Source organism: Manis javanica, chromosome X (genome assembly GCF_040802235.1).
Source record: "Manis javanica isolate MJ-LG chromosome X, MJ_LKY, whole genome shotgun sequence".
Lineage (NCBI taxonomy): Eukaryota > Metazoa > Chordata > Mammalia > Pholidota > Manidae > Manis > Manis javanica.
The window spans coordinates 11,173,286-11,201,214 of NC_133174.1; the positions used below are offsets into that span (position 1 = coordinate 11,173,286).

The 27,929-nt window shown below is 40.0% G+C and overlaps 1 protein-coding gene across 10 annotated transcripts in view; it reads left to right on the forward strand.

Moving 5' to 3' along the window:
* REPS2 (RALBP1 associated Eps domain containing 2) overlaps nucleotides 1-27,929 on the forward strand; it is a 234,520-nt gene that overhangs the window by 122,853 nt on the left and 83,738 nt on the right. For 6 of the 10 annotated variants that reach the window (XM_073228224.1, XM_037020519.2, XM_037020520.2 and 3 more), the window contains exons 8-13: nucleotides 518-660; nucleotides 4,287-4,381; nucleotides 8,810-8,879; nucleotides 10,351-10,404; nucleotides 14,989-15,034; nucleotides 18,166-18,302. In XM_073228224.1, coding sequence (XP_073084325.1) covers nucleotides 518-660; nucleotides 4,287-4,381; nucleotides 8,810-8,879; nucleotides 10,351-10,404; nucleotides 14,989-15,034; nucleotides 18,166-18,302 — 545 coding nt within the window. The remainder of the gene's footprint in view (nucleotides 1-517; nucleotides 661-4,286; nucleotides 4,382-8,809; nucleotides 8,880-10,350; nucleotides 10,405-14,988; nucleotides 15,035-18,165; nucleotides 18,303-27,929) is intronic. The other 4 variants (XM_073228225.1, XM_037020522.2, XM_073228226.1 and 1 more) reach the window with 2 other exon arrangements.

The window sequence follows — 27,929 nt, forward strand, 5'->3', positions numbered from 1 at the left end:
ATCACTCAAGCAAATTTTTAATGCAAAATTTTTGTGACTTGAAAAGTTCAGGTTTTTCTTAAAGGTATAAAATGAAGTGCTTATTTCTGAGCTTGGGTAACTGTATAATGGCCGGAACACCTGTAACATGGCTGGGGTCAGCCCCTTCTCTGACCGTTTTGAGCGCCAAATCTGGAGTTCTCCACATCAGGCATTTACCAGTTGACTGTCAACTAACCATGGAATTCTTGACATTATTTTCTTTTGTGTGCCATAGTTTATTGTCTTGTGTACTCAGTGTTGTAAAACAGACCTACCAGAGAACCTGAAGAATTTTTTATTTATAAAGGGCTACTGATGCAGTGCTGTTGATCAGCATTTCTCTTCCTTCAAGTGGCTCCCTGAGGTTTCATATGGGCTTGGGGCCCTTGCAGGGCCCACCAACCAGGGAACCTGGGAGTTATGTTTACATGTTTGAGCCAGAGTAACTTTTCCTCTAAGCCCTGTGCTCAGTGCTCATGACATTTGTGATATTTAGGGAACTTAGTGATGCTGACTGTGATGGAGCTTTGACCCTGCCTGAGTTCTGTGCTGCATTTCATCTCATTGTTGCCCGGAAGAATGGTTACCCACTGCCTGAGGGCCTGCCCCCAACTCTGCAGCCAGAGTACCTGCAAGCAGGTAAGGCCTCATTGTAAATCCTACACTTTAGGCATTTTCTGTCTAGGTCTTATAGGTAACTTTTGTTTCTTAAGTGGTGTTCAGACAATTAGGGAGTCCTTTCTATCTGCAGTTACAGTCCTTTAACCAATATTAGATTTTCACATCTTATAATATGAGTAAATAGGAATGACTTGGGCAAGTGTGAGTGATCTGTTAATTCCCATTCTAGTACTCTCTGGATGGATGTGAACCAAAGTCACTTACCCTTGCATGAAAATTTTGGAGTAGGCAAGTACTGAACCTCCCAGCTGATACAAAGTGAAGAGGAAGATCTTCCTGTAAAGCCAAATGTGACTTAGCGTCTTTAGACATGACTCAGTGTCCTCAAGTGGCCTTGGGCAATGGACTGAAATAAAACTCTTATACCTAATTAAAAAGTTAGAAAATTACATGCAATGAGATGTGTGAGGTGCTATAATTTTAAATGTACAATTGATAAATTTTTACATATGTGTATACACCCATGTAACTGCAGTCAGATAAAGGTAGAGGATGTTTCCGCACACCAGAAGGTTGAAATTGAGCAGTCCTTATCTTTATCCTTAATGAGAGTTACCCCCAAGCCCTTTGCTTAGGAAAGAGTCATGATGAGTCCGACATTTGTATCAGTTCCTTTGGAAGACTGGAAAAACTAATAGTCTCCTGCCCGTTTCAAAGGCAGGAGGCAGGGATTTGATTTCTTTTACTCAGAAAAGTATAGCTTCTGTTGAAAGGGTCCAGAAACAGCTCGTGCTTGCATCAGTCTTTCTTGTGTTTCAGGGAAGGTCTCTTAAAAACATGGATGATTATTGGCAAGAGAGAGTGGTGTCTAAGGAAAATGTGATGCCTTGCTTATACAGTAGAGTGATGTCTATTAAACAGAGCACCAGTCAGGAGGCATCTCCCTTCATTTGGCATGAAACCCTTGTTACTTCCTGGTCTTTTATGGAGGCAGTCAGCATGCATTTATACAGAAAAAACTGAAGAATCCATCACATACCCTTCAATTAAACAAAAATTGCACATCATTTCCAGAGTTTGTGGGGTTAATCTTAAAATAATAATTATATAGTTCGAACAAGAAGCATGAGAGACTTCACAAAATTCAGTGGCAGTATATTTTAGGCAAACCCTGAAGGTTTAACAGTTAACTTTTAAATGCTTTATCACCCATGTTTACCTTTGTATATAGCCCAAGAAAATGGTCAGAACTGCCTAGGTCTTCTCTATGCTTTTAGACTTTGCAAAATATGAGTGGTCCTATTCATTTTGGGGGTTCATGTTTATGGTTTCCCATTTAGCTTTTTTCAAAGCTTAGTCTTTTCACCATTTTTCTAATTGATTTATATTCAGTCTTTAAAAAAAATCTAATCCAGTTTGCAACAAGATTGGTGAAGAATATGAATTTGGTTGATACCATTATTCTCACAACTATATAGGCTTGTTTTCAATAAAATAATGAAACAGGAATTGTTGTATTTGATTTTTCCCCTAACAGTGAAAATTAAAAGGCTATATTGGAAGCAAAAGGAGCTTTCTGATATTTTCATGTCTAGGTGACAGGGTGGATTCTAGTATAGATTTTTTTACTGTGTAGTTAAAAATTGTTTATTGAGTACTTACTATGTGAGAGGCACTGTGTTATTTTCTGTGGTCAGCATGCTGTATAAAAGAGAGTTTCTACCATCCTGGAACTTGCTGGCAATTAGAGGATTGATATTAAATAAACTCATATATGCATAATTGGAGCTAGTTTATAGGTACTATGAAGGGGAAGTATAGCTGGCACAAGAAGGTGCATAACCTTAGGGAAGACTTCCTTAAATGTTTGAGCTGAGACATGAGGGTGAAGAAGGGGGATGAATGGGCTCTGGGTAGAGGGGACAGCAGGTATGCTGCAGAGGCCCTGAGAGGGGGCTTGGAATACGGGAGGCAGGTAAAGCTTCGGTCACAGTGGCTGGAGTACAAAGAGGCAGAGCTGGAGGGTCTGGGATGAGGCTAAAGAGGAAGGTGGGGAACAAATCATGGGCAGTGGCATTGACGTACAGAGAAGCAGAGGGTGACACCATCTGATTTGCTGTTTGAAATTATGTGCTGGTTGCTGACCAGAGAGCATGTTTTGAGGAGCAAGGGTGGAAACTGGAAGATCAGATTATGGCAGCTGTCCATGTGGGAGCTGTGGGCGCCTGGGACTAGGGAGGTGACAGTATAGGTGGAGAGATGGGGACATGCTGGAGAGAGATTTAACAGTTAATTGATGGCATTTGTAGCTTTGGAATGTGTTCGCTTTCTTCATAGCAAGACTCCCTTGCTCCCAACACATGATAAGGGGTCTGATTGATAAACTAGGAGGGAAAATCTTACCTTGTTTAAAACTGCTTTTGGGACTAGATTGAGGAATGGTAGTTGCAAAGGTGTTTTGCTGAATTTTTGTGAAGGAGAAAGATCACCTCGTTTAGTCAGAAAAACCATCAGGGCCTGCAGTCTGTCCCAGTGGCTGTCAGTGAAATTCAGACCAGAGTATGCAGATGAGCAACTCAAGGTGCTGGTACTCAGCCGCATGTGGTAGCTGTTACTCAGTGGTCAGTGCCTTCCTGCAGGCAAGCTGACATTTCAAATTCTGGTGGGGATTACGAGGGTGAGAAAGGATTAAACGCAATGCCAATCCATTTTTAACATTTGATTCAAAATTCTTTTGAGTGACATTAAGGTTTTGATTTCTTAATAGGTGGTCTTGACAAACTAGATTTGTACCTTCTGTTTATTGTCTACCCGCAATCTGCTTTTCCTCTTTGGAATATTGACAAATTCTCTAGTTGTTAAGACATTTCTTTCTTAATTACTTTGTGACAGAGGTAAAACAGAATCGGCTTCTAATAGCATGAGTGTTAAGTATTAGCTTACCAAGTGACATGATGTTTTCCTCATGCTGATCCACTCAGCTACCCAACTAACAACCCTGGTGACTGTTCTATGTTTGAAGAAACCCATAAAGCGAGCCTTATCTCCTTGTTGTAAATCAGCAAGAACTTGTGCTTTTATTTTTGTTATTCCTGCTAACTAAAATAAATGTGTATTTCATAATGTTTTCTTGGGCATATACCGTTATAAGATCTTGTTTATTTCCAACAATAATAGTTAAAATGAAGTATTTCCTTAATGTTTATAGTATTAAAACTGTCACCATAGTTACTGCCTTTTAAAAATTATGCTAGTAGCATAGTTAAAACTTAAGTATTGTGATAATGATGGTTAATGTGGAAAATGACTGTTATAACCTGCAATGCTAGGAAGCATGGACCTTCCAGCAGGACTGCTGACTTGCAAGTCCCTACTCTTCCACTGACCAGCAGTAAGACCTTGAGTAAGTTGCTGACCCTCCCTGCTGCTCAGTTTCATTACGTGTAAAATGGGGATAATAGAAATACCAGGTTGTATATGTAAAGAACTTAAAATACTACCTCAGTGTAATTAGTGCCATAACTAGTACCTAGGAGCTAGGTGACTGTGGTGTTACATTTAACAAGCACAGAAAAGCTGATAGGAAACAATGTCCCCTATGATTATAGTATATATTCTTATTTCGTCTTTTTGTTTCTTCTTAGCTTTTCCTAAACCCAAGTGGGAATGTGCACTGTTTGATTCTTATTCTGAGTCAATGCCAGCAAACCAACAACCCCGTGACTTGAATCAGATGGAGGTAAAAGATCTTCATATGTTAATAAGTAAGGATGTGTGTAGAAAAGTCCATTAGCCTATGGTCTTTAAAAATTCTGGAAAATCCACTTTCACAACATTTTCCCTTCTTATTTTGTACTTACGTGAGGTCCAGCCTTTCAAATCTAGATGTGAGATCTATTTATAATCATCTTTTTGTTCTTTTCTCCCTAAAACTAGATGGTGAAATAAGTAGTCTTTTGACCTTCTAGAGGTGAAATTTAGATATAACTTGACTAAGCAGAAAAATAGTAGCCAAGTTATTTACTTTAACCTAGTTTTAATTCTAAAACACACATTGTAAAGTTGCGTTTTTAGTAGCTGAGTATTAACAAGGTATAAGGAGCAAGAACGATTTTGAGGGGAGGTGGGAGGACTATGTATGAGGGCCCCAAGTCACACTCAAAGCTGCCTTCTCCCTCAAGGTTTTTAGCTTTTGGACCACATGAAGACTGATTTGGGTGATCTTAAAGAGAAATTGGAGAAGTCCCATAATGTTGGGCCCTTGCTGTAAGGGCTTAGCCATATGCTTAGTGGTCCTTAGGTATGCATCCATAAATAGGAGTTGTTACTATCAGCACCTTCATCATCATCACTATTACGATTGCTATGATGACAACTTCTGATACCTGGCGTTCCTGTCCTCAGAAAAATCTGGAGATATTTAATAAATGGAGGTTTATTCATAGGCTTCTATTACAGTCCTCTGACCCTAGTTAAAGCTGTTACAACATGATAGAAGTCAAAGACAGGATGCAGGGCCATTTCTTTAACTTCTTGTAACTGTGTGTGATTATTTATTCTTTCCCGTGGGGCTCTCATGCCTCTAGTCTGTGTAGTAGATGACATCCTCTGCGCCTTGGTGAGTGAGTCAGTGAGTCAAGCTTGCTTCTGTAGTGCTCCCTCTGATAGCATTTCTCTTGGCCTTCCTGCTTCTCTTTGAGTCATAGACTCCATGTTACTTTACTTGACAGATTTCTACTCATGGGAAAAAGGTACATGGTGATTTCAGGAGGAGTGATAGATGTGCATTTGAAGAGTTTTGGCTCTTTTAAATTCCTTTTTCTGCAGAATGTGTACGATGGAGATGCAGATACATAGCCACTGTTCACGGCCCTCAGTATACCTTGGGGCTGCTGGCAGTGTCCGAAGAGGTTTGTTTGTAGGCCAGGAAGGCAAAAGAACAACAACAAAAAACACTTTACCAACAAGATGGCTGTTCTTGAGGGTGAGGTGCTTTTAGAGAATGATGTAATAAACAGAATTCATGGGTGAAGTAATAAAGTTAATTGATGACTTGGCCATTCAGGAAGTATAGGTCAGATTTTAATAGCTAATGATTAAATATTTCATGTTCTTCTATTTTATTCATTGTTCTTCTCCCAATCTTTTAATCTCTCATAAATGCATACATGGAATTTAAATAGATCTTGGTAGCAGCCTTGTGAGTGATGGCTCCATATAACTGTGTTGTAACTAAAGTTGTGGCTGGTTCAGGTCATGAGAAGTTTGTTCGGTAATACATCTTTTTCTAAAGACAGCAGAGCTGTAACCATGTACTTATTTCTATCAGGATTTAAAGATTATAATTTCACATATTCTTCAGTAGTATTTCTTAGATTACTAGATCATTTTCTTTTCTAAAGTCTATAATTCAATGATTTTTAGCACATTAACAGTTGTGCAACCATAGCTATAGTCTTACTTTTAGATCATTTTTGTGATTCCCAAAAGAAAGCCTATACTCATTAGCAGTCATTCACTATTCTTCCTATTACCCAGCCTCTGGTAATCACTAATCTATTTTCTGTCTCTGAATTTGCCTATTCTGGACATTTCATATAAAATAGGATCATATAATATGTGGTCTTTTGTGACTGGCTTCTTTTACTTAGTATAGTGCTTTAAAGTTCATGTTGCTGCATGTATCAGTGCTTCATTCCTTTTTATTGCTGAGTAGTATTCCATTGAGTGGACATAGCATGTTTTGTGTGTCCATTCCTCGGTTGATGGACATTTGGGTAGTTTCCACTTTGGGGCTTTAAAAAAAATGCTGCTATGAACATTCATGTACAAGTTTTTATGTGAAAACATGTTTTTAATTTTCTTGGATATATACCTAGGAGTGGAATTGTTGGATCATATTGTAACTTGTGTTTAACTTTTTGAGGAACTACCAAACACTTTCCACAGAAGCTGCAGCATTTTACATTCTTCCACCAGCAATGTGTGAGGATTCCACTTTCTCTACATCCTTGTTAACACTTGTTACTGTCCGTCTTCTTGATTCTAGTCCTCCTGTTGGGAGTGAAGTGGTATCTCATTGTGGTTTTGTGCTCAATTTCCTAATGACTAATGATACTGAGCATCTTTTCATGTACTAACTGGCCATTTGTATGTCTTCTTTGGTGAAATGTCTGTTCAAATCCTTTGCCCGTGTATAGTTGGGTTATTGTTGAGTTGTGTTTTCTATTATCTTCTGAAGAGAAGTCCATTATTAGATCTATAACTTGCAAGTATTTTTTCTTTGGTTTCTCTTTTCCCTTTCTTTGTAGTGTCCTTTACAACACAAATGTTTTTTATCTTGATGAAGTTCAATTTATCTATTTTTTCTTTTGTTGTTTATGCTTTTGGTGTCATATCTAAGAAAACATTGTATAATACAAGGTCATGAAGATTTACTCTTGTATGTTCTTCTGAGAGTTTTATTGTTTTAGGTCTGTGATCCATTTTGAGTTAATTTTTGGGTGTGCTCTGAGGAAGAGGTCCAACTTCATTCTTTTGTATATGGATATCCAGTTGTCTCAGAATTATTTATTGAAAAGACAGTTTTCCCCCACTGAATTGTTTTACACCCTTGTTGAAGATCAACTGACCATAAATGTAAGGGTTTATTTATGGATTCTCAATTCTATTCCACTGATCTATATTTCTGTCATTACGCTAGTACCACACTGTCTTGAGTACTATAACTTTGTGGTAAGTTTTGAAATTGGGAAGTAGAAGTCTTTCAACTTTGTTCTTCTTTTTCAAGAATATTTTTGCAATTATGGGTCCCTTGCATTTCCATTTGAAATTTAGGACCAGTTGGTCAAATTCTGTAAAAATGTGAGGATTGCATTGAACCTATAGATGAATTTGGGGAGTGTTACCATCTTAACAGTATTAAGTATTCTGATCCACGAGCATGGGATCTCTTTCCATTTATTTAGATTTAAAAAATTTCTTTGAGAGTGTGTTTTTGAATGTTTTTATCTATGTTTTCTACTTCTAAATCATTTTCTTCTAAGAATCTGGTTTATAGTGCAGATGGGAAAACAAAGTGAAAGAAACGCACTGTTAAGATACATTCTCTGTTCTACTGGATATACTAGACTTTGCTTAGGAAATTACATTTGGATACTTAATTATAATGCCGATAATGACCTGAGGATTATTAAATTCTAGATCAGGTTACCGCCAAGCAGTACTATAACTTCATTCTTGGAAATAATTTATAAATAGCAGCATTGCTTATCTCAGGTTGTTCAGATTTCAAGGGTTAACCAGTTAATTCTTTGGAGCACCAGATAGTTCCAGGTCTTAAAATTTTATGTATTTGATTTTTTGAGGATGTTTAAAATAATAATATCAAAAGAATATAATGACAAGTACTCCTCCTGTCACTTTCCCTAATCTATCCAGTCACCCTTCAGTTTGTATGTATCTCTCCAGAATTTGTTTTATATATATAGCAAATATGAATATATATTATTCTTTAATTCAGTCCCATCAGAGGTCTTAGAGTGAATGTTAATTGAGAGTTTATAAGAAATAAACTTGTAGTAAGTAGATTTTAAACATAATTTTAAACTAATCAGTACTTGATCAATTTAGGTGTCCACCTTACTAGTATAAGTGAAGACTTCCCCCATATGAGAGTTAGGAGAAAATTGTGTTCTGCTCATTAGTAAAATTTTCTTATTCCTTGACAAGGAGGCTGTTTGAATCAGGGTTGAATACCCTCTGCATAACAGATCCTGGCAAATAAACCCATTGTGGGACCATTTGTCAGAACCTCTCTCTGCTTATGAAAAGATACATAGCATTTGTTTTGTTCTTGACTAATGAGCAAATGCTATGTGACTCTGTGGCTGAGTCCCACACCCAATTCAGATTTAATGTGTGTGGTGTATATGTATGCTTCAATTGGAATCATTATTTTTTTCTTCTTTTATTGCATATACATTTTCCATACAAATTAACTTATACCTCACTAGGAACCTAAGAAAATAAGATAGTATTAAGTGCCAGGATTTTCCGAAGACAGAATTTTGGTGAGATATGTAGCTTTTAAAACATTTTTATCATATGGGCACATGACTTAATTTCCCTTCCAACCCATATAATTAATTTAATTTTCTTTTTCAAGAAGCTGTCTATTAAAGACATGGCCGAATTTCCTGTCCCTATCCAAGATGTGACTGGTGATGACAAACAAGGTATGTAAAGAATGAGTTTTCTTCCTTTAGGGACATAATACCTATGTTTCTTTATCCACTTCTTTTGGAATGGCTGGCTTCTAGAGCATGTGAGGACAGTTCTCAGTATATGAATATATTTGGATGGATTAATTAGTTCACACTGTTGTCACAGAACTATAGTTCTTAAAGTGATAACAAGAGCTTGAGTGTCCAAAGCCACCAAACTCATTGGCCCCTTACTCGCTGCTGATCCTCAGGCTGCTCAGACATTTTACATTGGAATCTGGTCATATGAATTAGGAAATGACTGGAAGCTGAAAGAATTGAGAGCTTAACATCTTGTGTCCACAGATGTGATTCTTGAATAGCAGTATAAACACATTTGTACACAGGTCTAATCCATGAGGAACTTATCTGCTGGAGAGAGTCTCTGTCCCTGGGCTTTATTCTTTGTGACTTTGTGGGTGTGGGGCTGCAGTGTGGAGCCCAGCAACAATTTGGCTTTCCTACTTCATGGGTGGAAAGCAGTGTAGCACAGTGTTCACTATTATCTCTACCGCTGAGCACAGAGATGAGTTCACCTCATAATATCTAGATGTGCAGGATGAACCCTCTCCCCCACTATGGAGTGCCACATAGTGCTTTATCATCTACCAAATCCTTCCTCATACAGTGTTGTCTTCAGTCCTCACGGAACTGAATGGAGGCTGGTATGTTTATTACCTAAAATTAAAGAGGAGTCAACTGAAATTTAGATAATATGAATCATGCTTAGTAAGAAAAGGAGTGGGGATAAAGAACCAAGATTTCCTAAATGTGAAGCCAATATTCTATTACCTGACTCTGGTTCCCTACCCATGAACGAGAGGCTTATCTGAAGGGACTAAAAACCAGTGAAACTATCTCAGGTCTTACTGTCAAGACCTGCCATTGACACAGCTTTGTACGGGAGATAAACTCGAAAAAGAAGTTTTCTGTGAGGAAACAATAATTGCATGTTCTCTATTTAAATATTTGCTCAGGAGAGGCAGGCAGAACTGGATGTTGTCTCCAGAGGCATGTATTCTGATCACTCTTTTCACAAGTATGTCAGAAGTATTAGCCTTGAATCCACATTGTGATAACTGGGTGAGCTCTTAAAAATACTGAAGCGTGGGTCTCCCAGAAATTCTGTTGTCCTTGTTCTGGATGTCAGGAATGAACAGGCGAAATTCCTTGTACTTCCCAACAATACTCCTTCTAGCCACTAGAGGCGCTTTCTCTGGAAAGGTGAAAATCCTGCTTTGTTCTCCATAGGAGAACCTAGGTTGTTCCATACTTCATTGTTTCAGTAAGTGCTATAGCAACTTACAGAAGTTTGTAACATCACTTTTTTTAAGTGATGACTAGGGATTCTTTGTTTTAATGTAATGTGCCCCAGAAATTAAATTTTATAGCTTTTTTTTCTTTTCTCCTTTCTCTCCTTTAAAAACAAACAAAACACTGCTAGCTTTGAAAAGTACTGAGGATGAAGCCTTATCAAAGGACATGTCTGAGGATCCAGGTAGGAGAAAAACATTTTAATATATTTTTAACATAATTATTTCTAATGAAAAAGCAAAGCAAAACAAAGTAGTAGTTCCACTGAGTAGAAGATTGCTACATCTGTAATAATGTATATGTTTCTCTCTAAATATTTGTCTTATGTTTTATTATAAGGAAACCTTTTTTTTTAAACCCCTTCACTCTTTTAAAGTTCTGAGTTTAGGTTTCACAGAAAGAATCGGTTTTAATTTAGAGTCTCATTGTTACTAAGTAAAATGAGAAGGTTTAGGGTTGAGAAGATTTCAACAAGCCGTTGTGGTCTTTGTATTGATGAAGGAACTGGTGGGGTAGATCAGCTGGGGGCCCACAGTCGAAATTTTCTATTTCCAAAGCAAAGATCTCAAATGTTTTCATGATACTCACCATCAGGAGGGCAAGTAACTGTGCTTGTACAGTGAGTGGATCCCAAGAGAAAAATAAAAGTTGTCTTTGCCTAGGTTCTTAGAGAGTTGGAACTATGTCTGTGAATGGTGAAGATAGCTGGGCCTGTGTCCTTAGCTGTCTTGATGGAGCCATCATTGAACTAAGATGAGCCTAGTTGAAAACCAACTTGCTGGGGGACATGTTACTATTCAGAGCTCTGGTTATGAGGATATGAAAGAAGCTGCCACTTTCTCTTCTATTTTTCTCTCTCAATATTTAATAAGTAAATCTATCTGTTTTGGTTAGCTCACTGTCATCCCAGGCTTATTTGTTTAAAGTTGGAACAAAGGAATCAGTATAACATTGAGGCTTGTGCTATAGTATAGCATTTCCCAAACACCAAGTTCATTCAAGATTTAAAAGAGGGGTATGGGGTCGGGGTGGTGGGTGAGAGAGAGAGAGAGAGAGAAAATGTAATGAGCAATGTGATTGATTTCAATGATAAGGCCTAAGAATCTATATTTTTGGTGCAGCATTCCCCCCCCCCCACCCACCTGCCCCACCACCCTGCAAGTGATTCTTTTGTACAGCCTATTTTGGGAAGTGCTATCTCTAAAAGGTGATGTTAAGAATTAGGAATTTAAGATTGTAGATCAACCATGACTACAGAAGTGGTAGGAATTCTCAAGCCTGCTTTTGGGTTTTGAAACTGATTTGGGTTCCTTCATCACAAGGGCAGATGCCTGAGGTAGATTCTTTACAACTCCTATTTCTGGAGCTAAAGTGGATATGTCACAGCTTTTGTAAACTTCATGTAATGGTACTAGTAAATGCTGTTTAAATTTGGAGAGTTGAATTGTTACTCCAACAGCCTTTGAGGCCAGTAACTCTTCTTATTCTTTCCATGAGCATCACATATTCTCTGAGGCAGAGCTTTAGAATCATTTAAAAGAATTTTTATTGAAATATAGTTTATATACATTATATTAGTTTCAGATGAACAGCTCAGTGATTCAATAATAACATACATTACATAACGCTCACCATAAGTATAGTTACCATCTGTCACCATACCAAGTTATTACAGTATTATGAGCTATATTCCATATAGTGACTAAATTATTTTAGTATTTGGAGTTTGTGCCTTTTTAGCCCCTTCATCTATTTTACCCTAGATGTCATTTTTAACATTTCCCTGAATAGGGCATGGCGTCACCAGACAAAACCTATGAGGGTGTGCTGCAGTGCACGGAGTACATATGAATTTGCTTCACATTTGGCCTGGGAGCTTGCCCTGTGGTTTTGAGTTGTTCTTACTACTGCTGCCCCTTTTCAGAGCAGATATGAGGGAATCCCTCATCTGAAAATGTGTTTAATGCCCACTTTCTTGGGCAATGTTTGGGTTCCAGCAGGAGACACTAGATTTTAAGGTGCTGGTCTCTAATTCTGAATGGCTGTCCATACCATGTGGACAGTTTACCTCAGTTGAATTGCTGCCTTTTGGAGAACTGAATGTTAGGCTTGCCCTTACACCCATTTCTGTTTCTTGGAAAGATGACATGCCTGGAGTGTTCTAGGAAACTGTTGTTGTTCTTCCCTCTTCCCAGCTAAATGAGAAGCTATGATCTGCTCTCTGCCTTCTGCCTGGATTCCAACACAGCGTGCCCTTGCCATTTTTGTAGATAATCACATGCTGCAGTTGCTAAGTCTGATTTTCAGGGACTTGGAGGCTGACGGAAGACTTGAATAGTTTTCTGCAGCCTTTTTTGGTCTGAAACCTGGGGAGACTTATCAAGACCTGCCTGGGATATGTTTTTGCAAGTGGAAGGAGAAGCACCTCCCTGCCCTGCTCTTCTGTACTGGGGTGGTAATAATGATGCTGACAGTAGTAATGGTGATGATGGCGATGTGGTGGCTTATAGATGGGGTGGGACTGTTATCAGGGATTTGTGGTATTCCTTGTTACATGTGTTTTCATATGCCCTTACCCTTTTAATCATTGGAAGTGTGTATCTTAGTGGAGTCTAACAGAGTTCTCAGCTAACATCACATTCTAGCCCAATTCAACAGAGTACACTGCACACTTGTGATCTTTTCCCTTGATGTCTCTAGGTCATGCTGAGGGTGTTTGGCCTGTTCATCCTTGCACTGCAGTCTTCAGATGCTGTTGGTGATTCTAGCAGTGGCCCCATTGCCAGCTATCACCGCGTGGTCTTATGGGGTATAGCACTTCTCTTCCTTCCATTACCTGCTCCCACCTGCACCTCCTTTGCTGTCTTAGAAGGAGCTGAATTTAGAAACCAGATTTCTAGTCTTGAAAAACTGGGAATGCTCTACAACAGAAATATTTTGCAATTCTAAAATACTTTCAGTTTCTAAGTACTTTCACCTTCTTGTTTCTTCCTGTGAGAAAGGGACTGTATTTTTATTATCATCAGTTGGTAGGTGAGGAAACAGGTTCAGAGGGGTAAGAGCTAGTTAGACTCATGACCAAGAGGAGCACCTAAGCCTCAGGGCTCCTGGCCTGGTCACACTATCGGTCCCCTTTACTCCATCTGTCTGCCTATCTCTCACCAACAAGGCTCATCCCTTCTACTACACCCATTCTCACCCCAGCATGAAGACAAAGATAATGACAGTTGACAAAGGAATTAACAGTCACTGTGGTCTGGTTTGAGAAACAGTACTTCAGTATGGCTGAGACTTCTCCTCACATATTTCTGGAAAGCAGCATGGCCTGAGAGAGAAGAGGGGCGCAGAGCCATCTGTGGGCAGTCTGCTCTGGGGGTGACCCCCAGTTCTGGGGTGAGTTTGGTCACGCTGTCCACCCAGCCCCAGGGCAGCCTGCCCGGCTGGAGGAGAGGCTCCCCTTAGGCCACTTTCCTTTGCTGCCTGGGGTTTGTAGGAGGGGGAGCCAGTTTTCCATCTATGTGCAGGTGCCGGGTGCTTGATGATGGGCAAGGCAGGCTCAGACTCCTCAGCTGCCTGGGCTTTCCAGGGCTCTGGCAGCATTTCAGTGGTTTGAAGTTGAAAGATGCCTGTGTTCTCATTACGACATGCCAAAATGCTTAGGATGGAAGAAATGCATGTCTTCTGCAGCCAACCCTATCTAAGGGAGTGTGATTGCTAGTTTGCTTAGTTTGCTTTGTGCTTTCTTAGCATTTCAGCCCCTCTTTCTGCCCTGCTTATTAACCCTAGGATTTTCATGAGCATCATAAATTCAGGCTGCTTCATAACAAGGAGGTTTTGATCTTTGGAGCAGTGTAAAAGAGGATGGCAGAATGCCGAGAGACATTTTCTTTCTGGAAGAATTTGTGTAAACAATATACAAATTATATTCTTCTTGTTCTTATTTAGTAGCACTTTTTCTATGAAATTTTATGACATTTTATTATGAAAAGCTTGCAGTGGTTTCTAAAGTTGTCTTCCATAAAGGATTGAAACATAAAAAGAGGATGAATGTTTTTGTAAATGTTTCTAATTACTCTCAGCAACTTGTGATGGGAAAGTGGATCCATGGGAGTTGATAGTTATGACTGGGAGTGAGTTAGTTTATGATTTAAATTTGATAAGGAAAAGTTGTATGGTTGACAAATCATTTTAATGATTTCACTCTATATTTTCTGTATGACCAGAGACGTGGGACACAGGAATGTTTTCTTAAAGAAGAAGCTGCGTAACTCATTTACCTTACTTGTGGGAGCTTTAATTTCATGCAACCATGCTGCTTTGGTGGTATATTTTAAGAAAATCTTAAAATATGCAACCTGATAGATTTCTTCCTAGCCTTCAGGAGAGACTGGTTCAACAGCTGTTACTAGGCTATCATGATAGACCCACAAACCCTGTCTGAACCCATTATTATGTAAGTAGATAACCCTTTGAGTGGGTTGTCTTTTTAGGTGAGAATTTCTTCATTAATCAACTTAGATTTGATAGTGCTATTCTTAGTGTTCTGATGAAAGGAAAAATATGTTGGTTTTTCTTTCCTTTTAATTGTGCCTTTAGCTTTAGAAATTACAAAATCATGCAAATGTGGAGGGCCAGTTCTCCACATGGATCCCTCTACCTCCTGCTTACCTGTTGATGTATTCTGTCTGTACTAGCCCAGGTGCTGCATATAAACCTGTTTAACTACAGAAATGAAACCCAAGCAAACAACAACTAATCTTTGTTTCAGCCACTCCTAAGGATTCCAGCAGTCTCAAATCAAGACCAAGATCCAGGTAGTGTTTGTTTAATTTCTGCTTTAATGCCTGTGTGCCCTGTTCCTGACTAGAAGTACCCTCCCCCCACCCCAAGCCCAACCCACAATCTCCTTTTCCTTTAGATCTGAAGCTTAGACTATAGGTGAGTTCACTTGTCTTCAGGGGCCTGACTGGAGCATGCAGTGCTGCTGGGGAGACTTAGTTTCTGTTTGTTAGTGCTGGAGAATGGTGGCTGCTGCTCTGTGGCCACCTGCCATGAAGAGGTGGCTTGTGCGATTTGACCCGTTTGTTGCAAGCTGATAACAAATAGGGGGAGGTAGCTTGGAAAGAAAGAGATACAGTCAAAAGGTAACTAACACCAAAATTTACTATCATGACAAGGCAAACACCAAAAAGTAAGACATCTGGGGGAATAAGATCTAGAGGAGGGAAAGAAAATGCTCAGGGTGATTTCATTGAGGCTTAAAGCTTCAGGTAAGCAGTGCTCATGGTCTTCATCCTTAGAGCCTCTTTCTGGCTTCACAGGTTTTAAGGCTGTAGAGGCTAATAGAAGAGGGAGAGCCAGTAAGGAAGAGCTGTAGCTGACATCTGACATCAGAAGGGAGGAGCGAGGAGAAATAGAGAAACGCTAGTAGAACTAACAGAACATCAAAGAGGGGAAATGGTATTGGGGCTGCTCTTCACCCCAGTAGACTAGTATAAGATAGGACACTTACATGTGTGTTTTCCAAGTTTTACTTTGGCTCTTAGTGACTTTTTTCCTCCTTTGGTTACTAGATGCCTTCCTGAAAAAGTGAATTTAAATCTAATCATATTTTATGTGCATGTAATACTGACATTTAAGGAAATCTCATCTCTGTAAATCAAAGAGTTACCCATTAGTTTATCTTTTAGGTCTGGATTTTGCAAATTGTGGTTTTGTTTCCTTGTTCATAGAAGACAGATATATATATATATATATATATATATATATATTAAAACAGTAGATACAGTTATTTTGTTTGGAAGAAAAGGTACAGTCAGTATTTCTATTACCATATTTATTCATTCTTTTTTTTTAAAGTATGAATGGATGTTTTACAGATTAGTTTCTGCTGGCTTTAGGATGTAGGAATGTTGACATTTACCTGCCCTCATAGTGGGAAAAACCTTTTTTGAATTATAGAAATCTGCTTAGGTGTACTATGCTAACAGTAAATTGAACCTCACAGTTTTCACCTGTGCTGATGACTTCTCTCTCCTGAAAGTGAGGGGATTATAAAATCTGAGTTACATATTCTATTATTAATACCTCAAGTTAAATTTTATATATTATTCTTTTAGGAAATGGCCCTCTTGTCTAATTTGGATGGCTTTATTTTCACTACTCCCAACTGGACCTTTACTGAGACCAAGGAAATGAAATTGTTTTTATCCTCCTTTTTAGAAGAAGAAAGATTTGGAGAAGTGGGAAAGAGGGAAAGCCACCATTCTGACAGTACTACATTCATCATTTTGTTGATTCCCTGCACATTTATATTTTAATTGGTTGCAGTCATAGTTTTACAGTATCATTGGTTTGATATTCAGTTAAATTTCCCTATGAAAACATAAATACACAGATTATATGTGGAAACAAAATGGGATGAGATGTGGTATGGGATAGTATGCCTCACTGTGTATAATAATTTATATATACACGCACACACATTATTTATACACATACATTTTTTCCTTCTTGAGTGGAAAATGTCACTAAGGCTGTCTCTAGCATAGAAAATTCTTCTAATTTCTAGCTGGGGTCTCTAATTTTCTTTCTTAATCAAGTGTTCTCATTTGAAAACTGTCCTTTCATACCAATTCCCTTTTCCTTTGGTTGAAAGTATTAGAACAGTCTTCTTGCTGGTTCCTGCATGCCTTTGTCTTGCCTGTCTTGCCAGTTATATTACAGGGACCACCCCAGAGCATGTCACATGCTGTTACAGTGGCCTTATTAAAAATTGCAACCTTGCATGACAAACAAAACTCAACTACCACAAGGAAACCTTGAGAAACTTAGGAAAAGAAAAACTTGCTGTGAGAAAACTTGCTTTTCAAGAGCGGGAGTTGCTTAATAGTAATTGATAGATTCTAATTTCATAATTATCACTTGAAGAGCTAAGTACTGAGAACAGTTTTCTGTGGTAAATTTGTTGCTAGGACATATCTCTGACTCATAGGTCATTTTCTTCTTTGACATGAAGTTAGCTCAGACACTGAATAGAGCAGATGTACACATCCACTTCTTGGAAAACTATTGGGAACTTGTCCACAAACCTATTCCTTAGCAATGAACTAGTACTGAGTTGAGTTAATTTAGGAAGTAAGTAGGTCTCTAATAAACAGTCTAGTTGCTACTGCCAAAAGGTTTCATCCCCTATTAGAATGTTTAAAAAATACAGTGAGAAAAATGCACTAGAAGCAGTGAGAGACTGGAGTTTGAATGGGACCTGTGTAACTTCCTAGTTGTGTGACCTTTGGCAAGTTATTTAGTTCCTTTTTCTTTCAATGTTGTCATTGGAGTTAAAATCTCAAAAGCTGCCGAGTTAGCTACTGCCTTCATACAGATTGAAGGAGAAGGTTGAGAGGAGCCTTTTGCTTTGAAAATTTCCAAAAACCCGTGTTTCTCATGGTTAGACAACCTAGACTTCTCAACTTAATTGATGTGTTTTCCTCTCCTGAATTTCATTTGTGGCATATGCCCTTGAACATTTGATTCTTACTCTCACCTTATCTGTCCCAATTCCATTTACATGTGAACAGGAGGAAAGTTTTGCAGTCAGTTAATACCATGAAACCCTTCTATTAAAATAAAGAAGTACCTAAGCAGGAAGGGTTTACATGTTACTCTCATTAACTCCAATGGAAACTGATTAGAGTTTATAGGAAGCTTTCCCTTTTGGGTAAATTTAGGTCTAAGGCATAATCAGAGAAAAGAGGTTAAAAAAGATTATGACTTGTTGGGTTTCGGCAGTTAGTGCAGATAGTGGTATCTAAGGGACGCCAGAATTCATGTTGCTCTGGGAGCTCCTCAGTCCTTTTGCAGGCTTTTGTGGGTATTTACCATTTCAACCCAATTTCAGAGTAAAGCTTTGCTGTCTCCCTTCTGACCCTCCCTTATTTTGCTGCAGATCTTACTCTAGCACCTCCATAGAAGAGGCCATGAAAAGGGGTGAGGATCCTCCCACCCCGCCACCGCGGCCACAGAAAACCCATTCCAGAGCCTCCTCCTTGGATCTGAATAAAGTCTTCCAGCCCAGTGTGCCAGGTGAAGTGTTCTCTGCACCCCAGCCCTTCCCTTTCCTGTTGGACTCAGTGGATGGGTGTCTGCCACAGAGGCCTTTGTGAGACCTGGCCATTGCCCATTCCCGGAAGGCCTTCATGTTGCTATGGCGTTCTTGGGAGGGAAGGCAGCTCTGGGCACACAGATACTCACATGTGCCTGGAACCTTGCCCACACTTGCTGTGGATCAAGAATTATGAAATTCTTTACCAAGAGGATAAACATCTTCGATCCTAGACAGCCCACTGAGGGTATGGCTGGGGTCTTGTTCTCTGCCTCATGGTAATTTGTTCACAAGATTGCTGTCTGTCTTTTCCTCCTCTGACCCTTAACGTGGTTCTTCTGTGAGAGATCTTGGTAATCAGCACCTGGCCAGAATCTTCTCGTGCACTTTATCCTTAAGGCAAAGATCCTGTGTCTTGTACGGTATGATGTTTAAGGGGTCTCTGCCTTCTAAATCTGACTGATGGTAGGTGGTTGGTGGAGGAGTCTAGGGCAAGGGCTCCTTCAGGTGGGCTCCTCTGGAGCTCCTGGGCTGGGGTGTACTTGAACCAGCTGCTGTACAGCTGGGCTAGAGGTGGGGGAGGTCGGAGGGGCCTGTGTGTTCTCCTGGCTCCCTGGGAAGTGTGAGGCATCCTCCTCGGGAACCTATGGGACCGCAGATGAGAACCACACCTTTGCTTTAGTGAGGGTGCTAGGACACTGTGCCTTCCCAGGTGTTATTTTGAGAGCAGCAAGGCCACTCCACTGACTAATGCAGGCAAGCTATAAATACAGGGGTTTCCTGGAACTTTTTCTGTATCTATGTGCATTTTAAATCAAGCCAGTCTCAGATGCTAGTTATTTGGAGATTATTATCTTTTCTACTAAAGCAAGAAAAGACTTTCCTTGGCTGACCCATTAGCCTGACCTCTGTGTCCTGGTAGAGCTCAGCATGTTTTAGTTTTTCTAATAAAGTACTCTCCTCATAATAAGTTATAGATTGTTTTTTATTTTTTAACATACTGGAACTCTCTGAAATTTGATTTTCTGCCATGAGTTCATCAGATAAAAATTTGCCTTGAATTTTCCCCCATACTTTGATCCAAATTCTGGCATAATTTCATAGTAACTGGTATTTGGAGTGGGAGTAGCCACAGATGATGATGCTATAAAAATTTCACATGGCTGGTGGATTATGACCTAGATGATTTTTCTGTGAATGCAAGAAGATTAAAACAACCTGGGAAGCTATCTCAGTACACTTTCGTTGCAAGGAGAGAGGCTGGAAACGTGCAAGCATCTCTCCGGCTGTGTAACCCCACAGCGAGTGCCAGCTCTGTTGGGGAATGGATGTGCTGGGGCTTTTACAATGTTGCATCATGTGGTGGAAGAGAAAGGTGGATTTGGAGTCCAGCTTAGGTGCTTATTAACTACTTCATTTTCAGCAAATGGCTTAATCTTTCTGCACCTCAGATTCCTAATCTGTAACATAGGGCCAAAACTCCATGGAAATGTGGGGTTTGGTGAGATGATGAACCTAATCCAAATAGCAGCATGTTTGGCCCAGAGGCACTCATTCCCACAGAGGACCCTTGAGGATAGGGAGTATGAGGGTAAAGCCCCTGATTTCCTTGACCCCCACTGGGACACTTCTGTGATTCGCTCCCCACGTTTTCTCAGAGGGCTTGCAGAGGGGCTGAGTCCGCATTGCCTGCTGTGGTATCACTTTCATTAACACACCTTTTCTTGGCTTTCTTCCTTCCTGCCATTTCCCCACACTCAAATAAAATACCTGTTTCCAAGCCCCTGTCTTAGGGGCTGCTTTTGAAAGAACTTGCATTAAGGCAACTTCTTTTTACATCTTCAGGGTGATTCAACTTCAAGAGGGAAAGTATTTTGGTTTGATAAATGCCAAGGAATAGCTAGGTGGGTGCTACCTATATTCATAGTCTAATTCCATTGTCTTTTCAGTACAGGTTTACACAAATGAAATTTTTTTTTTGGTATCATTAATCTACAATTACATGAGGAACATTATGTTTACTAGACTCCCCCCTTCACCAAGTCCCCCCCACATACCCGATTAGTCACTGTCCATCAGCATAGTGAGATGCTGTATAATCAGTACTTGTCTTCTCTGTGTTGCACAGCCCTCCCTGTGCCCCCCCCACATTATACATGCTAATCGTAAGGCCCCCTTTCTTCTTCCCCCCACTTCTCCCTCCCTTCCCACCCATCCTCCCTTGTCCCTTTCCCTTTGGTAACTGTTAGTCCTTTCTTGGGTTCTGTGATTCTGGTGCTGTTTTGTTCCTTCAGTTTTTCTTTTGTTCTTATACTCCACAGATGAGTGAAATCATTTGGTACTTGTCTTTCTCCGCCTGGCTTATTTCACTGAGCATAATCCCCTCTAGCTCCATCCATGTTGTTGTGAATGGTAGGATCTGTTTTCTTCTTATGGCTGAATAATATTCAGTTGTGTATATGTACCACATTTTCTTTATCCATTTGTCTACTCATGGACACTTAGGTTGCTTCCATTTCTTGGCTATTGTAAATAGTGCTGTGATAAACATAGGGGTGCATCTGTCTTTTTCAAACTGGGCTGCTGCGTTCTTAGGGTAAATTCCTAGAAGTGGGATTCCTGGGTCAAATGGTATTTCTATTTTGAGCATTTTGAGGAACCTCCATACTGCTTTCCACAATGGTTGAGCTAATTTACATTCACACCAGCAGTGTAGGAGGGTTCCCCTTTCTCCACAACCTCGCCAACATTTGTTGTTGTTTGTCTTTTGGATGGTGGCCATCCTTACTGGTGTGAGGTGATATCTTATTGTGGTTTTAATGTGCATTTCTCTGATGACTAGCGATGTGGAGCATCTTTTCATGTGTCTGTTGGCCATCTGAATTTCTTCTTTGGAGAAGTGTCTGTTCAGCTCCTCTGCCCATTTTTTAATTGGATTATTTGCTTTTTGTTTGTGGAGGTGCATGAGCTCTTTATATATTTTGTATGTCAACCCTTTATCAGATCTGTCATTTATAAATATATTCTCCCATACTGTAGGATGCCTTTTTTGTTCTATTGATGGTGTCCTTTGCTGTACAGAAGCTTTTCAGCTTGATATAGTCCCACTTGTTCATTTTTGCTTTTGTTACCCTTGCCCGGGGAGATATGTTCATGAAGAAGTCGCTCATGTTTATGTCGAAGAGATTTTTGCCGATGTTTTTTTCTAGGAGTTTTATGGTTTCATGACTTACATTCAGGTCTTTGATGCATTTCGAATTTACTTTTGTGTATGGGGTTAGACAGTGATCCAGTTTCATTCTCTTACATGTAGCTGTCCAGTTTACCAACACCAGCTGTTGAAGAGACTGTCATTTCCCCATTGTATGTCCATGGCTCCTTTATCGTATATTAATTGACCATATATGTTTGGGTTAATGTTTGGAGACTCTATTCTGTTCCACTGGTCTGTGGCTCTCTTCTTGTGCCAGTACTAAATTGTCTTGATTACTGTGGCTTTGTAGGAGAGCTTGAAGTTGGGGAGTGAGATCTCCCCAACTTTATTCTTCCTCCTCAGGATTGCTTTGGTTATTCGGGGTCTTTGTTGTTTCCATATGAATTTTAGAAGTATTTGTTCCAGTTCATTGAAAAATGCTGTTGGTAATTTGATAGGGATTGCATTACATCTGTAGATTGCTTTGGGCAGGATGGCCGTTTTGATGATATTAATTCTTCGTAGCCAAGAGCACGGGATGAGTTTCCATTTGTTAGTGTCCTCTTTAATTTCTCTTAAGAATGTCTTGTAGTTTTCAGGGTATAGGTCTTTCACTTCCTTGGTTAGGTTTATTCCAAGGTATTTTATTGTTTTTGATGCTATTGTGAATAGAATTGTTTCCTGATTTCTCTTTCTATTAGTTCATTGTCAGTGTATAGGAAAGCCTCACATATCTGTGTATTAATTTTGTATCCTGCAACTTTGCTGTATTCTGATATCAGTTCTAGTAGTTTTGGAGTGGAATCTTTAGGGTATTTATGTGCAATATCATGTCATCTGCAAATAGTGACAGTTTGACTCTTCTTCAGCGATCTGGATTCCTTGTATTTCTTTGTTTTGTCTGATTGCTGTGGCCAGGACCTCCAGTACTATGTTGAGTAACAGTGTGGAGAGTGGGCATCCCTGTCTTGTTCCCAATATACAAATGAAATTTTAATGGGCACTTTAAATTGATCACATGAAGAGCAGAGCATTTCTATAGTATAAAAAGCAGGCGGTGACATGATATTGTACATAAAAAATCCTAAAGACTCCACTCCGAAACTACTAGAACTAATATCAGAATTCAGCAAAGTTGCAGGTTACAAAATTAACACATAGAAATCTGTGGCTTTCCTAAACACTAACAACGAACTAATAGAAAGAGAAGTCAGGAAAACAATTCCATTCACAATAGCATCAAAAAGTATAAAATACCTTGGAATAAACCTAACCAAGGAAGTGAAAGACCTATACCCTGAAAACTATAAGACAGTTAAGAGAAATTAAAGAGGACACTAACATATGGAAACTCATCCCGTGCTCTTGGCTAGGAAGAATTAATATCGTCAAAATGGCCATCCTGCCCAAAGCAATCTACAGATTTAATGCAATCCCTATCAAATTACCAACAACATTCTTCAACGAACTGGAACAAATAGTTCTAAACTTCATATGGAACCACCAAAGACTCTGTATAGCCCAAGCAATCCTGAGGAGGAAGAATAAAGTGAGGGGGATCTCACTCCCCAACTTCAAAGTCTACTACAAAGCCACAGTAATCAAGACAATATGGTACTGGCACAAGAAGAGAGCCACAGACCAGTGGAACAGAATAGAGACTCCAAACATTAACCCAAACATATATGGTCAATTAATATGCAATAAAGGAGCCATGGACATACAATGGGGAAATGACAGTCTCTTCAACAACTGGTGTTGGCAAAACTGGACAGCTACATGTAAGAGAATGAAACTGGATCACTGTCTAACCCCATACACAAAAGTAAATTCGAAATGCATCAAAGACCTGAATGTAAGTCATGAAACCATAAAACTCTTAGTAAAAACCATCGACAAAATCTCTTCGACATAAACATGAGCGATTTCTTCATGAACATATCTCCCCAGGCAAGGGAAACAAAAGCAAAAATGAACAAGTGGGACTATATCAAACTGAAAAGCTTCTGTACAGCAAAGAACACCATCAATAGAACAAAAAGGTATCCTATAGTATATAGAGAATATATTCATAAATGACAGATCTGATAAAGGGTTGACATCCAAAATATATAAAGAACTCATGCACCTCAACAAACAGAAAGCAAATAATCCCATTAAAAAATGGACAGAGGAGCTGAATAGACAGTTCTCTAAAGAAAAATTCAGATGGTCAACAGACACATGAAAAGATGCTCCACATCGCTAATCATCAGAGAAATGCAAATTAAAACCACAATGAGATATCACCTCACACCAGTAAGGATCGCCACCATCCAAAAGACAAACAACAACAAATGTTGGTGAGGTTGTGGAGAAAGGGGAACCCTCCTACACTGCTGGTGGGAATGTAAATTAGTTCAACCATTGTGGAAAGCAGTATGGAGGTTCCTCAGAGTGCTCAAAATAGAAATACCATTTGACCCAGGAATTCCACTTCTAGGAATTTATCCTAAGAATGCAGCAGCCCAGAAAAGACATATGCACCCCTATGTTTATCGCAGCACTATTTACAATAGCCAAGAAGTGGAAGCAACCTAAGTGTCCATCAGTAGATGACTGGATAAAGAAGATGTGGTACATATACACAATGCAATATTATTCAGGCATAGGAAGAAAACAAGTCCTACCATTTGTAACAACAGGGATGGAGCTAGAGAGTATTATGCTCAGTGAAATAAGCCAGGCGGAGAAAGGCGAGTACCTAATGATTTCACTGATCTGTGGAGTATAAGAACAAAGGAAAACTGAAGGAACAAAGCAGCAGCAGACTCACAGAACCCAAGAAAGGACTAACAGTTACCAAAGGGAAAGGGACTGCGGAGGATGGGTGGGAAGGGAGGGATAAGGGCGGGGAAAAGGCAAGGGGGCATTACGATTAGCATGTATAATGTGGGGGGTGGCAGAAAGGGGAGCGCTGTGTAACACAGAGAGGACAAGTAGTGAGTCTACAGCATCTTACTATGCTGATGGACAGTGACTGTAATGGGGTTTGTGGGGCGGACTTGGTGAAGGGGGGTGTCTAGTAAACATAATGTTCCTCATGTAATTGTAGATTATACTGAAATAAAACAAACAAACCAACAAACAGAAAACAAAAAAACAAAAAAGCAGGTGGGACCTGCATCTACTTAATTTTTTTCCATGTTGGTTAATTCTCACAGGAAAGTGCAAGGGTCTGTCAAAATTATGTAGAATTTTAGCGTATTGCATATTGCTAGAAATTATGTATTAAAATTCTGACAAGAAAGTGTGAAGTATAAATCTGTCACAATAGTGCATCCAGTGAGCACCATGGTACCCATGTAGTAACCCCTCTGCTGCACTTGTCTTTGTGTCACTTTAGATAAGCTGGCTCACACTATGTTTACTGGCCAGTGTCCTGAGCTTCCCAGTTAACCATTTTTCTGGTTCAGAGTAGAGAGCTGCGTCATCTTTTTTTGAGGCCTTTGTGATACAGATGTGCCATGGTTGCTTGTGCCTTGGGAGAGATTTTTCTCTCACCTGTCTGCTCTCCTTCTGCCAGTGTCTTCCCCACACTTTCCTCTCGTGCTCACGTTCCACTGCGTTCAGAGTGCACTTTCCTTGCTCCTTTCTCGCAGCGTCCCTTGTTCGCCTCTCTGTTTTTCCTTGTGGCCTCCTGGCACCCTCTGCGCTCCCTCCACTCCCTGTCTTTCCCCGGCCCCTTCTCCTCCCCTTCCCCCTCTACCTCTGTTTCTCCTCCCCTTCCTGCTTTCCCCTTTCCAGGCATGAACCTCCCTTTCCCCGGCTCCCCCCACCAAGCTCAGTGTGCTGTCGTGTCATAAACAAGGCAGAGGTTAGTAATGCCTTTGATCTATCTCTTTGTTTCCTTGTCTACTTATTTTGTTGGGCTGAATCCTACAAGTTGGAGTTGTTGAGTCAAAGGCCCTAGACATTTGAAGTGTAAGTATATGTCACCAAACTGCGCTATAGGAAACCTCTACCCATCAACTTACTCCACTGCTAATATTGTTTGAGAGGGCTTCTTCACCCCCATGTCAGCACTGGTTCATGTTCATCTTATTAGTCATTATCAGTCTAATCAGCAAATGTTTGCATTTCCTTGATTCCTAGTGAGGCTAAACATCTTTTTGTACCATTGGCCTTTCATATTTCTTCTTTTGTGAATTGCCTGCTCAGAAGGCTTACTCAATTTCTATTACTACATCTCTTTGCCTGATCACAGGGACCATCTGCTCCTCTTTACTTTTTCTACAGTGTTCTTACCTCGAGCACTTGGGAATGTGAGGGTGGCTGTGGGGAAGCTAAGCTAATTGCTGATGAACTGGGCTGGTGTCCTTATAGCTCCCAGTACCTGTCTTTCTGCCAACTGTACCACTTAAGACAGACTCTACCTGGGTGACCCTGTTGATGACAATAGAAGGATAAGGAGAGGTAAAGAAAAGAGGGGAAGAGAACATGACATGAATCAAGATGTGGACTTGAGTTAAAGGGGAAAGATAAAAGGGAGCCAGTGTATTATCACAGGACTGTGAATAGCAGAGTAAAGGAGGCTTAGTTGCTCAGGCAGAGTGGCCTCCAGCAGAATGATGGTGTGGAGCAGAAGTAGGAGGGAGAGAAGATCCCAAGAAGCAAGAATGTAAGGGAAATGAAAACGATGAGACACTTGTTCCCAAAGGAGTGATGATGTTGATACAAACAGAGAAGCAGCAAATAGGGTAAAAGACTGGAGAGCCTGAGGGGAGGAGAGTCCACAGACTGGGGTAGGCTTCAGATAGGATTTAAGGGAGTTAGCTTGGAAGTGGGTGGCATTAATGCCTTCAGATTTATGAACATAGGTAACATGGGAATTTTATATGGGATATGGGAAAGAATAACTAAAATTTTATATGGGATATGTGAAAGAATAACATAAAAATGAACATGGCCAGCTTTGGCAGCCTGGGACAATTGGCTTTAACCTTGATATCTGTAATGAGAGTATGAACTTGTGACTTAGAGACATCTGGATTGTCCCAGGGGGCTCTAGGGAGTAGATGCAGGCGTTATACCTAGAGCGTGCATTTTCACAGGGAGAGGTTGATATGCAGTGATGGCTGTGTGTAAAAGGGAGGTTACTTTTGTCATAGCCGATCCAGGTTGTGGAGCCCTCCTCTCAATGTCTCACACAGCTGCTGGGTTCGAGAGAAAACAAAAATGGGCAAGGAAGTCCAAGTCAGTGATGACACAGGTGGATAGGACTTAGCAGCAGGCAGACCCGGGACTTGGTCAGTGCCCTTTAGATTTTATAGCTCTATACTTAACCACCATGAAACATATTTTATTCCTGAAATTCCTGTAAGAAACATCACACTGTGAAGGCAGTACTTAATAGACCCTAACCTCTTTTTCCTCATTGAAACAGTTGTTTTCATAAGGTAATTTTTTTTTTGTAAAAGAAGTTTCTTCTGTTCCACTGTGTGTGGTAGGAACTCCCCTCCTTCCACTCTTATTGATGACAGTGACCTGCCATCAATAATTTTACAAAGCTGTTAAAAGGAATACGTTCACTATACTAAATGGAGAGCTATCTGAGATAAATTAAGTGAAAAACAGATGGTACAGAATATATATGCTCTTAAAAGTATAGACTGTTTCCAGAAGGATGTTTAGGAAACTGGTAACAGTGGTTGCCTCTGGGGAAGAGAATAGGATGACTAGGGACAGGAGTGAGAGAAACTTACTTTACATTGAATACCCACTTGTATCTTTTAAATTTTGCCTCATGTACAGATATTACCTGTTAGAAAAACTCTGCTTTTCACTCTTCAGGTGCAGTGACCAGATGGTGCCTGAGAGTACCAGAGGTGTCCTCCCCGACTGAGTTTTCCTGTTTCAAGCTTGCCTCCCATTCTGTAGCCAGGGGATCTCTATGGCCACTGTGCTGCCGCCACCTAGGATGCGTGAAATGATAGAACTATTCCAGAGCATTCTTTAAGGCCCCGATATGTTCAGCTTCCTCTTCAGTGCTCTGCAACACTGAGGAGTAGTTGTGGAGAGCTTCCCAGAGCTCCCACTGTAAGATGTGCAGATGGGCAAAGTGTTGTGATAAGAGCTCTATCTTTACATGGAACTGGGGTGTATTTATTGAGTGAGGGACTGAGAAGAGTCTGCCCTGGGTTTACTACAAATGAGTATTTCTTTCTGTAACTTGAGAAATAGGCAAAACTTTTGGGAATAAGAGATGTTCTCAAGACCAAACTTACCTTTCAAGTTCTCTAAAGGATGAAATTGGCCACAGAAATGGCTTTGATCTTACAGATTTCCTTATTGTATCATTCCTGCGAGAGCTACTTGTTCCCATTTATAAACTCTAGTAGGATTAAGAAATCGGGCAGGATTATAGGATTCCTGT